Genomic DNA, 13,974 nt, shown 5'->3' with positions numbered 1-13,974 from the left:
ACGTTTCAGCATAATTATATTAATACAGCACTAGCTTAAGTGTGAACATCACTTTTTTTAAGATAAATTGGTCCAATTTTAATTAAGTTATCCTGAAATATGTAATGAAATTCAACCCCACAAACATGGACATTCTCAATAAAATGCAGCGATATTCAGTTTAATATCTATTGGTAAAATTAAAGAAGCAACGTCATTCAGTGCTGTTGCTTTCCATATAAACCTTTTAAGAAAAATGCATTATCAGAGGTACAATATGACAGTTTTATGTAGTTCTCCCGTAAATATTTGCAATATTGTATTCATAGAGTAACCCCGTTTCCAGTTTAATATGTAGCGATATGATTTTAGGGCAACTGCGCTTAATGTGGGGGATTCCTTTGTCGTGAATTTAGGACACGAGGACAGCCAGCAGCATGCGTTTTAAAGGTAGCACAATAAGGAACTTCATGTTCATCGTGTGCTTTGGAGAACCTATCTCAAAGTGGTTTTGATGAATGAAATCCGCTGTTTGTCCGAATAAGAGCTGGTAAGCTCCACCTCGGGCGTCTAAAATGGCAGCGGGGGTTGCGGTGCAGATGCAGCGCATAGAGACCCTCCTCCTCCTCATTCTGCGTCACCATCTCTGCTCCAGTCATATTTTAAAGAAAAAAACCAAGCCGAGCAGCCAGCCAGCGCGGCCGGTGTGAGCCGGCTCCAGCTTTATGTTGGGGGGGTCGTTTTCATTTATTTATATACACGCCGGTTGTTTTGTGTTTTTTGTTGTTTGTTTTTGAACCCCCTGAGGGGTAAGCAAAGGAGATGAGGGGACTCCTGCCGTTATTCCGGGGCCTGCACACCGTGAGTAACCGTCAAGCCAGGCGCAAGGCTGGGATTGTCGGTTCTCGGTGCGGGCTTTGCGGAACTCAGTCTGTGAACAAGGTACGGTCCGAGCTGTTGCTGCTCCTCGGCTCAGAAGAACAATAACGCTGTTGAACTCAGGCTGGGCCTTCAAGTAGTTTCGGAGATTTGTTTCAATCTAACGAATAGGCGTTGGCGTAAAATGTTTCACGGAACTTTGTGAAGCCTGGATGCGCTGACGACAATGAAACGAGAGGAGGGGGGGGTCCTGACATCAGGGCAAAGGCAGCTGTAGCCTTTGCGCAACTGTTTTAGGGGAACAGTTGCTTTTATATTTTTTGTTTGTTTTCAGGAAATTCCGCCTCACATGACAGGAAGGCACATTCTGATATGCTATAGACATGATTGGAAAGTCTTTGAATGACTTGTGATGCAGTAATAGTTAGACCCGGCCAAAGGTACAAGCAAACTAAGCTGCTGCTGTTTGCCACCCAGACCAACAGGGGGCTCCCAAGAGCTCTTCTCAGAGAGACCACATAACTCAAAACTCCAGATTTGTTGTAGGATCAATCTCAAGCTTACTCATTTCAAAGTTTCAAATGGACCCATAATAGCAAATTTCAAATAATTTAAACTCCATTATAACCCGTAGCACAAAATATACTTTTTTTTTTTACTTCACATCTTAAGTATGTTTTTTAAATTTAGTCACATAAATAAACATATTTGATTCCATAAAACAATTACAGAATATTTAGATTATAATTTTCTGTATGACTGTATAAAATACTAATTTAGTTTTTAAAAATTATTTGTTGCTTGGCACAATTATCCTGAGAGACAAAATTAGAGCCTGTCAGCTTTACAATCCCCCATTGTACTGCTGTATTAGTATTCTGTCACATGTAACTGGCCCTTATTATTACTGCATGTCCTACTTAACTAAATCACTAAACTGCTGTAAAGAACAGCAGTGGAAACCAATTATAGACATTATGCAGGCCATTTGTGGCCTAATAAGGCAATATACAGTATAATTGAGAGAAATGAAAAGTGATGTCAAACTGTTGAATGATTACAGAGTTCTTAAACATCTTATTGAGAAATACCAAGCTTTGAGTGGAAGTTGGAGGCAGAGTGCAGATTGAGTTAGTAATAAAAAGAAGAACTTCGATCTGAAGGATGCTTGCCCCTATGCTTTGCCCAGTTAAGTGTCATACCGTGTAAGATTTATATTACTCACTCAAATAGCAAACTCTCATCGCTCTCTTAACTTTATGTGAGGAGTTTTGTCTGAAATTGAGCTTCTCTGTCACAGGACATTTTGTACTGACCGACCATGTGTAAATTTATCTCCTCTGGCCGGAACATTTCGTATCTGATTTATACACCTGACCGTTTAGAGTAAATTTTTGTTTTCTACGTATAATTAAATTGTGTTTCAGCATCACCAATAATAATGCCTACCAGGTGGTTAGTCACAGTTTCCAGTTTTTCCCAATCCATCAAATGGAGGAATAGCACCACAATTTTTTAGAAGGTACCAAACAGAAATAATTTGTAAGTGGGATTTAAACATATTTTATGACCGCTTAACTTTGTAATTTATTTAAAACAGTTAACTTTAAAGAGACATAAATAGATATTTATGTTACACCACTCAATGTGTTATTGAGTGGTGTAACACATGGGTGTGGCATGGTTTGATTAAGGGTATAAAATGGGAAGGGGAAAACTGGTCATGAGTCGATAAAGTAATAGATATATGTAAATAATGTACATGTAATAAGGGGCCCCACCTACCTGGGGTAATCTTTGTGATTTTTCATTGATCTTCATTGGGTCAAACTTTTTAAAATCAACTTTTACACAGCTTCTCAATAATTTTTCTATGTATTTATTGCAGTTCACATCATGCAACAGTTTCTCTCTTTTTCCCCCTTCAGCCACAGCCGAGATTTGGGCTGCTGTTCGACATTGATGGCGTGCTCGTCCGAGGACGGATGCTAATCCCTGCAGCCAAACTGGCTGTTGAGAAGTTGGTCGACTCTCAGGGAAGGTTTGTGGTGCCAGTTGTTTTTGTCACTAATGCAGGGAACTGCCTCCGACAAACAAAAGCAGACCAGCTCTCTCACATTTTGGGAGTGCCTGTGAGTTACAAAACACACTCCGTCCTTTTGATTGGTCTGGTTTACCCTGACATTTCTGCTAACATTACTTGCTCTACTTTCAGATTACACAAGACCAAGTCATCATGTCCCATAGTCCCCTGAGGATGTTCAAGAAATTCCACGATAAATGTGTCCTGGTGTCGGGACAGGGGCCTGTCCTGGAAATTGCTAAAAAGTATTAATAAATTCTACCCTTTTTGCATTGCTTCTTAATTGTTATTTCCTAAGCAAGACCTAAAGGTTAAACTAATTCTTTGTTAAATTCCTGTATTTAGTGTTGGCTTTAAGAATGTTGTCAGTATTGATATGGTGAGGGAGTCATACCCCTTGCTGGACATGGTGGATCACAACAGACGTCCCAAACTGCCGGTGAGATATTGCAATATTTGCTGAAAATGAGATGTTTTACAAAGAAATCCCCATATTTTGATTATATAATAAATATGTCTTATCATATAAAACAAAATGCATTGAGATTATTTTCTCTTGTTTCAGTCCACTCCTGTTGTCAGCCTTCCTAAAGTTGAAGGTATGAACAAATGTTCTTGCACTTCCTTCTCAGCGTTATACTTTTGCCATGTCAGATGTTGTATTCACTGATTTAATCTTGTATCCAGCTGTGGTTTTGTTCGGGGAGCCAATCCGATGGGAGACAAACCTGCAGCTGATAATTGATATTTTATTGACCCACGGTAACCTCAACAGTCCCCACCAAACCCATGCGGTACCTCACCTCCCCCTGTTGGCCTGCAACATGGACCTGATGTGGATGGCAGAGGCAAACTCCCCAAGGTAATCTTCTTGTAAAGATTGATGCTGACACATTTTTTTTTGATCTAACAAATCGGATATTGTTGTTTTTTATTATTATTATTATTTTTATTTTTTTTTATTTTTTATTTTTTTAGGTTTGGCCATGGAACGTTTCTTGTGTGCCTGGAGAACATTTATAAAAAGATAACTGGCAAAGACCTGAAGTACGAGGCACTCATGGGAAAGCCCAGCGAGCTGACGTACCATTTTGCGGAGTATCTCATCAGAAGCCAGGCCATGCAGAGACAATGGAAACTTCCCATCACTTCCCTTTACGCTATTGGGTGAGACCTTTTATCTCTGCAGACAGTTCCCACCTAAGTAATCAAAGAATAGAAACAAAGACAAAAACTACTGACCTAAATGGTGCGAAAATAATCACACCTTTATTAAACTACGGTGTGACACACCATAGTTTATATAATATACGTTATTATACATTTAATAATGTATCATAAAGTAACTAAACTAACGGGCTTAGTTTAGTTACTTAAACTAAGCCCTTTTAAGTAACTACAAGTAATGTTTCAGTTTAACTCGTAGCACTAAAGTCCATTATAAATGTATTTACTTTCTTTTTTTTTTTTCACATTTTATCTTGTCACAACTTTTGCGCTGATAAATTTTGCTGGATGACAAATTGTTCCAGCAATATTATTGTTTTTGATAATATTGTTTTAAGACCACTTTAACATAAACAATAAACTTTAATTTCCAACAAGCATTTATTTCTGGAACTGGAAGTCATCTTAAATGTATAAAATAAGTTAACAAACAATTGAAATGACAAATAAACTCTGAAGTCTCCGTAAACAAAATTGCCCTTCACAAAAGGGGATAGTTGAGACCAAAGCATCACACTCAAACCTTTTGTCATCCAGTAAGGAGGAAAGAGAGAGAGACAAGAAAAACAAACAGCTCCTGCAAATGGAAATTATTGAGCTTGTTTTAATTTATCATGCGATTAATTGATTTATTGCAACAGGCTTAACTACATCATTTAATTTCATTGGGATTTTATTAGTTAGACCTGCACAAAGTAATGCTTATAATAACTTTATTGTATTCCCAACTTACTCATACGCATAATTCTAAATATGTTCAACTAGTTCAACCAATCGGCTTTAGAGGTTGCCTAATTGGCAAATAAAATTCACCTTTGTGTAGCTTAATCAAATTAGAAATACATGTTTTCCGTCAAGGATTGTCAGAGATCATTAGTGAACACACAGCATTGTGAAGAGCAAAGAACACAGGAGATAGGTGAGGGAAATATTGTGGATAAGTTTAAAGAAGGATTAAGTTATGAAATAATGCCCCAACCTTTGAACATCTGGTCAAACATCTGGTCAAGTGCTGCTTAATCTGTCTTCCAAAAATAATAATAGGGTATGGGACACCTGCAAATCTACCTAAACATGGGCATCTTCACTGATTTGCAAGAACTCTTTACTGTTAATTCTACACTCTATAAAGAGCTGCCAGAAGAAAGTAATTAAAAATCCAGTTTGCCACAAGTGATAAAGGAGACAGAGTGAGTGAGTGGAAGAAGGAGCTCTAGTCAAATCCGACCAAAACTGAACCTGTTGGTCTGAGAGAAATGGAAACCTAACACTGTACATCACCCTAGCTACAAACGTGGTTCCACCAACATGGAATACTGAAATGTGTATTAGAATGAGCTAATGTTTGAATTTCTGCTGCAGTTGAGCTGGTGGAGACATACTTCTGCAGTGTAAGTAGGGTCTGCAAAGTGTTGACTCACTAAATATAAATAAATGCCACACCATTCTTATGGATGTATGATTCCGTCACGTTCATATGCTTACACACACACATTGCTGCATGCTTACATAACCATAAAATATAAGGCTGGCGACAGTCACATACATAGAAAGCTGATTAAGACAGGTCAGCACCTGTCTTTAACAGCTGTTGGTCTATCATATAAAATCCCAATAAAACACACTGAATTTGGGGCTGTATCAAGGCAAAAGGTAAAAAAAAAACATTCAGAGGGTATCAATACATCTGCAAGGTAGTATGATTCTGTAACTCTTCCCTATTTTTCCCCACTATCGTAGTTAAACAGACCAATAGAAGACAAACCTGTTTTGGCATTTTTATTTATTTTAATTTCCCTCCTTTTCCATTGCCAGTGATAACCTCATGACTGATATATACGGAGCCAACATGTACAATCGCTTCCTGGAGGAGAGAGCCGCCATTAAGAACCCCAAAGCTGTTGCCCAGGTGGTGGCTGCCACCGGGTCCAGCACCGCCATGCCCGGGGGTGAGGAAGAGTTCGATAGCATGTGGGAAAGTGAGCTCGCTCTGCCCTCTGCCACCTCCTGTAAGTCCGTCCTGGTTTGCACGGGGGTCTACAATCCCAACGCAGAGGTGCCGTCCGACGCCAGTCGCTGCATCAAAGAGACCGTGTTCCACGGTCACCGGGACTTCAGGTTTGACCCCGCGCTGGTGGAGCCAAACTACATTGTGCAGGACGTGGCGGAAGCTGTGGACCTCATCTTCCAGCAGGAAAAGTTTGTGCCTCATTAGTGATTCGAGTCCCGAAAGGTTCTGTGTACCACACAAGCACACGTGTGGTACAGCATTAAGCTGGGAAACGCACCACTTAATACAAGGAGCTGTTGGAAGGGCATCACTGTGGACTTTGAGTAATGAACTGACAGACAGGGCATTAACATCATATAGGTCATCTTGTAAAGACAACAACATAAAGACAGATTTAAGAGAACATGAATCATTTAACTGTGACCGCCATGTGGTTTCGGTGTCGTCTTTAACAGTGTGTTTTTCGTAAGGAAACATGTTTTAGCTGCCTTATTTGACCATGGTTAGTTTTTAGATGATCAGCTGATCTAGAGTACAAGATTTTACCAGTGTTTTAGGAGAGTGTATTACAAGAACATGTGACTTTCATTAATCCCCTTTTAGATCTATGTTTACTCCGTTTACCCTTAAAGATCTATGCATGAACACAAGAGGAATAGATTTACTATAAGTCCAGCTGTTTGATGTGCAATATTGTTCCTTCAGTTGTATTGTCTATCCACATTTTGTCTTGCTATGAGAGCCATAACCAATATTTGCACAGATTTTTAACTTTTGTTAAAAGTTGCTGTTTTCCTGCCATAACGTCTGTTGTTTAGTGTCCAACCTCTGTTTTGTGCTCTCAGATTTTTATTCCAGAGACAAAAGCTAACAGCACATCAATTAAGTCACACGTAAAGCCTTTACCAACTCATTTTTGCTGTAATTACCTTACCTTGGAAAAGAATATAAAGAATAATTGCAAAGTGAACTTAATGTGTGTTTTTCTCTGACACATTATTAGCAAATTCTTAAAAAGAGCAAACAAACATGTTCTTTTGATAATGTTAAAAGTAATAACGAAGCAACTTTTTTTAATTTCAGCTATGTATTACAGCATTAAAATTAGGTTAACTGTATTTGTATTTGACTTGTGGTTACAATAGAAGGGAAACAGTGGCTGGTCAATCGATATACAAAATTTAGGCAATTGTTTAGAGCAATTTTAAAGCACAATCAAGTAACTATACCAACTTCAGTTGTTATAAAAATGATGTATATATCAAATATAACTAAAAAAAAAATTTGACTTCACAATTTGATGTCTTGAAATTGGACCTATGTCTCTTTAAGAAGCGCCCATTCTTTTAAACACTGCAGAGGATATCTAAAACATGCATGAAAGAGTCAAAGCATCACGCCAAGTATGTTTTCAATGAGGGAATAACACATGATGTAAAGCTAAAAAAGTTGTTTTTACATAACACCCAGCCCCCTTTAACAATTACAGTTCTTTGACATGTTAATGTCTGTACCAAAATGTTTTTTTTTTTTTCTTAGTCATTCCAAAATCTTTAGTTTCAGCTCATGCTGTTATGTAATAAATACTGACCACTAAGAGGAACAGATTTTGCAAGCTGTGACCTTCAAGGCAGTAGCGTGAGAAACCAACATAATTATTTGGCTGACTTTGGTTTAAATCCAGCTTAAGCCCATGCAAACACAGAAATGAAACAACAGTTGCAGGAAACAAGAAACAATGGTTGGTCTTCCCTTTGATGAATAGTCTGTACTTGATTAGCATTCTCTCACTTGGTGCGCCACTGATTTACGTTAATGTTTACCAGTCAATTTTGCTTATATGAGCTAAGCCAGATCAGTCCATCCAATGAAGAAAACAAGCTATGTCCAGGCACAAGCTAGTAGGCTGTACTGACCTTCCCTTTTGCCTTATAAAGCTAACATTTTTGCTGTGGAAGGGGAAAAAACAGATTTTTTGAAATAAATAAAACTCTAATAAGTGTAACGAACATCAGTATTTAACCTTTTTACTCTTACTCCTAAATAAAATCTACTTTGTTGCCTTCAGAAGTTACTGAAATAGTAAAGTGTCTCTATTTGTGTGCAGTTTAACCTCAGTATAATTGCATCTGCTTAGTGAAGGCCTCAGAGGTCTGTTAGAGAACATCAGTGAACAAACAGCATCATGGAGCTCAAGGAACAATACAGACATTATAGGCTTTGAATTGATTGGAGCATTATTGAATCTATCTGAAAATAGGTGTTATGTGGGACCTACCTAGATATGGTTTCCCACTTAGATTGATAGACACAACAAAGAGAATGTCGTTTAAAGAAGTAAAGAGGTTTTAGGTAATGCTGGAGAAGACTCTGAGAACAGGGCAGTTAATAATCATGCTCTACCCAAATCAGGTTTTTGTAGAAGAGTGGTAAGAAAAAAGCCATTGTTCAATGAAAACTTTAAGAGCTATAAGGGGAAAGGAAAACATGTGATCATAGTAAATTATGAAAAATAGTAGTAAGTACCCCTACATTAGGATGTTTATGGAAGGTAAATAGTTCAGTATTGATAGCAGAAGGCAAAGTGCAATTGATTGTAAGGAACTGAAGAAAAATTAAAAAGCAAGTTTTCACATTTATTTAAGTAAAATTAAGTCTGGATCGTAAAATATAAAAACAAATGAAGTAAAACTCACACAGGTGAAGTTTCTGATAAATGGTCTGGTGCAGTTAAGAACGGAAACAAATTATAAAAACCCATGTAGCGTCTTTGCAAACCCTCACAGCCTCACTTCTCGCTTCTTACTTATTTGTAGTTCTGCTAAAGTATGAATAAAAGTCTGTTAATTGGCCTTTATCTTTATATTGTGCTTCTTGTGTAATGTTTCTAGCACTTGTGGGAGTAACTCCATGTTGGACTTGGAGACAAGTGGCCTCTCCAAGTCCTCAGACAAAACGACAGAATCAGAGTCGGCGCTGAGCCCCGACAGTTCTGTGTGCAGCTTCCTCCTGTGTTTGGGTTTCAGTGAGCGCAGAGAGTCCGCCTCAAATCCTGAATGTCGCTCTTCCACGTATATGGTGAAAGTAGATTTTCTGGCAAGTATTAAGCTCCACAAAAGCAGAATAATAATGCAGCACAGCATCACCGATGCGATGGTGTTGTAAGAGACATAAACACAGCCTGAGGTGCTTGTTTGATGTACGAGTGGAAAGGTGCAGTAGGAGAAGTAGGCATCACTTAGGTCAGTGATGGCGTTCTGAGCTACAGAGCCTGGACTGGAACATAAAGGCTCCTCTGAGACAACATCCCTGTTCTTCAGCAGCCAGTACCTCAGGTACTGGATGCTACAGTCACAGCGGAACGGGTTCGGAGACAGGGACACCTTTCTAAGGTTAGCCAACCGGTCAAACTTTCCTGGTGGCACTGAGGTGAGCCGGTTGTCTTGCACAAACAGTTCTGTGGTCTCTGAAGGCAGATGAGGCAACTCCATGAGGTTTAAAGAGCTGCAGTTGACTCTCAACCCAGATGGCTGGAGCTCTGAAAACACACAGGACTGGACAGTTCTCTGGGCACTTGATGAGGCCAGGAGAAGATAAACAGCTAAGGTCACACTGTGGAGCAGCATCCTGTAGGAACAAGTAACGTAAGTAATAAAAGGTTTTGTACAGTTCAGCTCACAAGGTACATTTGTGGTCAGAGGTTTACATACACATCTTGAGCATGAGTAAAAATTTTAATTTGGGCATTTAACATATGTCAAAAAAAAATCTTTAGAGACAAAACTATACTTAAATATAGTTTTGCAAATATGTACAAATATGTACATATACTGCATTTACTATTTAGTGTAATGTCCCTTAAGATTTATGGATAAGCAAATTTTTTGTAGCCGTCAACAAGATCTGCATATAATTCTGGCTGGATATTTGACCATTCTTCAGGTTAGAAATTGTCAAACTTGTTTACGCCAGCTGGTTTCCCGACACAAACATTTAAATATATTTTTTTAAGATATCAGGTCAAAGTGGCACTCCATCTCCAACTTTGAACTCTCTTCATCATATTTATGTTGCAGCAAATTGTAAGAGATATCAACTAAGGGCACTTAGACAGGCTCAGTTTATAGCTACAGCATTAAATTAGCTCCACATTTAGTTCAGATAACTGCAATTTATAACTATCCAGTCCAAACATATAGTCAAATTTGTGTCCAATTGCATACAGTGCAGGTCAAGGTTGATAATAAAACCACACACTCAAAGGTAGTGGATATATTTTTGCCAGTTGGTAAACAGTTATTGAAAGAAACACAGAACCTAAAGTAAACACAAAAGTGCTAGTGCAGGAGGACTTTCTATGTTAAAGAAAGGTTAATTGTAGTTATGGCTCTATTAGTGGCTTCATGTACTCACTAAAAAGTTAAACAAAAACCTGAAGAATTATCTATGGGATGGAAAATGAAAAGGATAATATTGTTCAATGATTTGGTCCAGAAAACTGTCATAGTTAAAGATGGGATCTTTGGGTCATTAAAAAAATACTTCTGAAGTTTGTTTTTAGGTCCTTGTGCCGTTGTGTCAAAGTTCACTCAATTTGACTCAAACTGTTACACTCCAATGAAGTAATATTTATGACAATAAAAAAAAAAAAAAAAATCAGTTCAAATTCAATAAAAAAAAAAAAAACCTTATTGATCCCAAAGGGAAATTAAATAAAATTCAAAACCAAGGAAATTGAAAACAAGAACCACTACAGGTTCAAGTCTATCATAAACCAAAAGATGCTTCAATACCAGAACTACGGTCTGCAGTGAAGAATGTGCAACATTTATAGGATTAAGACAGAGCTGACCAGGGAGGAAGCACCTGTTCCAAAAATGACGTCTTCCTGCAAGATTGCAATCTATTGCCCACATTGTAAAGCCAGATGTTTTCGAAATATGTAGTGGGGTGATACAAAGATTGAACTGTTTGGAGGAATCAAAATGATTTTTTATGGCCTAAAGAAATGCATCATGATGAGCCGATTTGACTGTATGGGTTCACTGACTGAACAACCCAGGTTTTTTTAATTCTGAGGGACCGATGATCGGCCCTTGCTGCATGTGAAATCAATCTCATCCACTAATCCTATCTACCTTCACAAAGATCTGAAAACCAGCCACTGTTCCTTTCTGCTCTGCTGTGACAGAGGACCGACTGACAGACCCGGCCACCAGGTCATATGCAAACTTTTCATTTATGTTTTATAAATGAAAGCACTACCTTGTGCAGCAAAAACAGTTTTGTATAATTTCATGAGTATTGTTAAACTTTTTTTTTTTCAGTTAAAAAGATTGGGATATTGAAGGCATATTGTAGGCAGTTAAAAAAACTAATTATTGATCAAAATCAAAATTGGCAGGTGAGGATTCTTAAAGATTAGTGATTGGTCAGAAAACTTCAAAATAGGTGCATAAGAGAATGAAATAATAAAACATGACACCCACTTCTTTAAGCACACCTCAAACGAAGTAAAAGTAAAAATGTTCTCAAGACTATGAGTTCCAAAATGGCGATCATCCCAAACCTGCATCAAAACTGGTTATCAGGACAGATGAAATGTCCCTGGTCTGAAATGTAGTAATACAAAAACTTATGGGTGATGCTTTAAAGTGGGATCAACTTGTATGCTGGGACACCATCCACTTCTAACTGACTTTACCAATTGCAAAGAAATACAGGTTACATATTCAGCCAGAACTATGAATTTTGCCAGAGTCTTTTTGATGACTACAATTTATGTTTCTCTGCAACATAATATCAGTGGAGTGTATGCATAATTTTGACCCTGTGTGGAAACAATAAATTCCCTTTGTTTTTGTTTGTTTTTTTTTGTTTTGTTTTTTTTATCATATTCCCCCACTCAAAAATAATTCAGATGCAAAATGGAAATTCTAAAATTTGTATAAAATCCATGCAGTTGACGAGTTTATTTACATTTTTTGTCTGACACTCTCAAGACCAAAAAGAGCTAGGCCTATAACGTTCAATAAATTTTTACTAAACACAACACGTACAAAAAATGTAACAGTAGTTTGACTTCACAAATCCCCCCAAAAAAAAAAAAAAAAAAACAAACCTTTCTGTGTCAGGCCAATCTCAAGATTTCTTCTGCTGATGCCAGTCATCCTTATGAACTGTCTGCTGTTGTCCAGTTTGAACATTAGGAAGATCTTCTGAAACTTTTCCCCCCTCCTAACTGATGCGTAGTGAGCACAGAGATATAAAACCTCAAATTGAACAGCGTCGGGGTGAGGAGTGCACCAATAGCACCGCACAGTTATAGTTCACATGACATGAAGGAAGTCCGTCTGCTTTGAAGTGATAAGAGTTATCTATGAATATGTTAGCTGAGGCTTTCCAAACAACCCTGCAGTGAATGCACTGTAACCATTCACTGCATGGCTCGAGGCTGGGGATAACGGAAAAGTACAAATGGAAGCCTTGTGATATATTACATTGCTGATTGTATGTGCTAAAACCTACACCATCTGAGCCTAAAGACATGCTTCTGTTATGTAGTTTGGAAAAGTAAGATTATACGCTTCCACCAAAGAAATTCTGCAGTCATACTTTCGACCTATAGGTGGTGTAACAGTGCAACGGTCCCATTTTTTCCTAATTTAAATTTAACAGATGCCCTCTAGTGGAAATATAGAAAGTGATGTTTTAACGCTCCCCTGTTGTGGAAATTAAAACGGTGAAGTTCCTGAATCTTTTCAATACCAGATCAAAACTGAAGCAAAAATGGAAATTAAATGAAATGCAACTGGTCTGATGATGAAAATCGTCTAATGTCACAAACATTTGAGTACTAATCCACTGAACAGCTCGCTTTAGCTGAGGGGATTTGAATTTTCTGACCTGATTATGCCCCTTCTCTTTTAAACATTTTTACCAGGGATATACCTGATATATTGCATGCAGAATTGGTGTCTTTCTTTGATAGATTTTAAATTCAATCTTTAAAGAACAATGTCAGGACAGGATACGAAAAGCAAAGATTCATATCTTGTTTTATTACTGTACATAAAGAAGAGACATATTATATTCTTTAATAAAATGAGTAGGTATAATTGGTCTAACTTGTTAAATGTGTTTTTCACTATCCATTGCATACGGGCCTGCAGAGGTTACTGTATATGAACCTCAAACACAGCAGGGGGGAGTCTGAACATGACGCTGATCTAAGAAATGAAGTGTACACACTTCAATCAGTCACACCTGCCTAGTCAGGAGGAATGGGAAGACTTTCAAAAACATTTGATGCAAGTTATACAACCTAAAAGACAATTCTACCAAATACTACAAAATTGTAAGCAAACTCATGCACCGGAATACGTTTTTTTTGTTTGTTTTTTTTTTTTTTTAAATCTGTCATTATTCTGGCATTTAGCAAGAAGAAATAATTTGGATGATTCTGTCTGAAAACTGGAAAAGTGAAGTCAAATATCATCTTCAGATGTAGAGAAAAGCAAAAGTTTTTACTTTTACCATTTGTGTAAATATCTGTTTCCCCAACTCGTTTTTCTCTCCTTTACAGCAAGTTACCACAAAGAAGTCCATTAATTTACCAACGGAGAAAACAGCCAATGTACCATAAGTCATATATTTGTTTATTTTGCGTTCTCAACATTGTCACAGTTGAAGTTTTACAATAACTGGGGTCTTACTGACTCACTATTCACTGTACAAACAGAATGCACATTTAAATGAGGCCATTCCTGTCGTTTCCTTTCTTCAAAACATGTCA

At 37.7% G+C, this 13,974-nt stretch overlaps 2 protein-coding genes across 2 annotated transcripts; one reads left to right on the top strand and one right to left on the bottom strand.

Moving 5' to 3' along the window:
* Nucleotides 1–641: 641 nt before the first annotated feature.
* LOC103145101 (cat eye syndrome critical region protein 5-like) lies at nt 642–7,149 on the top strand. Its single transcript, XM_016676487.1, has 8 exons — nt 642–921; nt 2,787–2,990; nt 3,074–3,186; nt 3,287–3,380; nt 3,507–3,540; nt 3,629–3,803; nt 3,920–4,108; nt 5,984–7,149. Exons 1-8 carry the CDS (start codon nt 802–804, stop codon nt 6,381–6,383), a joined length of 1,329 nt encoding a protein of 442 aa, XP_016531973.1. The 5' UTR covers nt 642–801; the 3' UTR covers nt 6,384–7,149.
* Nucleotides 6,970–13,718, bottom strand: LOC103145102 (platelet glycoprotein IX-like). Its single transcript, XM_007562377.2, has 2 exons — nt 12,301–13,718; nt 6,970–9,806 (listed from the first exon to the last, which is right to left on the bottom strand). The coding sequence occupies exon 2, from the start codon at nt 9,803–9,805 to the stop codon at nt 9,023–9,025; it is 783 nt and encodes a 260-aa protein (XP_007562439.1). The 5' UTR covers nt 9,806; nt 12,301–13,718; the 3' UTR covers nt 6,970–9,022.
* Between the last annotated feature and the right edge of the window lie 256 nt (nt 13,719–13,974).

Source organism: Poecilia formosa, unplaced genomic scaffold (assembly GCF_000485575.1).
Source record: "Poecilia formosa unplaced genomic scaffold, Poecilia_formosa-5.1.2 Scaffold135, whole genome shotgun sequence".
Classification (NCBI taxonomy): Eukaryota; Metazoa; Chordata; class Actinopteri; order Cyprinodontiformes; family Poeciliidae; genus Poecilia; species Poecilia formosa.
The sequence above is the reverse complement of the archived record's forward strand: the minus strand, read 5'-3'. Positions and strand labels throughout refer to the sequence as shown.

Coding starts and splice junctions, on each gene's coding strand:
- LOC103145101 (XM_016676487.1), top strand. CDS start 802: ATGAGGGGACTCCTGCCGTTATTCCGGGGCCTGCACACCGTGAGTAAC. Junction 3,541..3,628: donor CAGCCTTCCTAAAGTTGAAG/GTATGAACAAAT, acceptor TCTTGTATCCAG/CTGTGGTTTTGTTCGGGGAG. Junction 3,804..3,919: donor GCAGAGGCAAACTCCCCAAG/GTAATCTTCTTG, acceptor TTATTTTTTTAG/GTTTGGCCATGGAACGTTTC.
- LOC103145102 (XM_007562377.2), bottom strand. CDS start 9,805: ATGCTGCTCCACAGTGTGACCTTAGCTGTTTATCTTCTCCTGGCCTCA.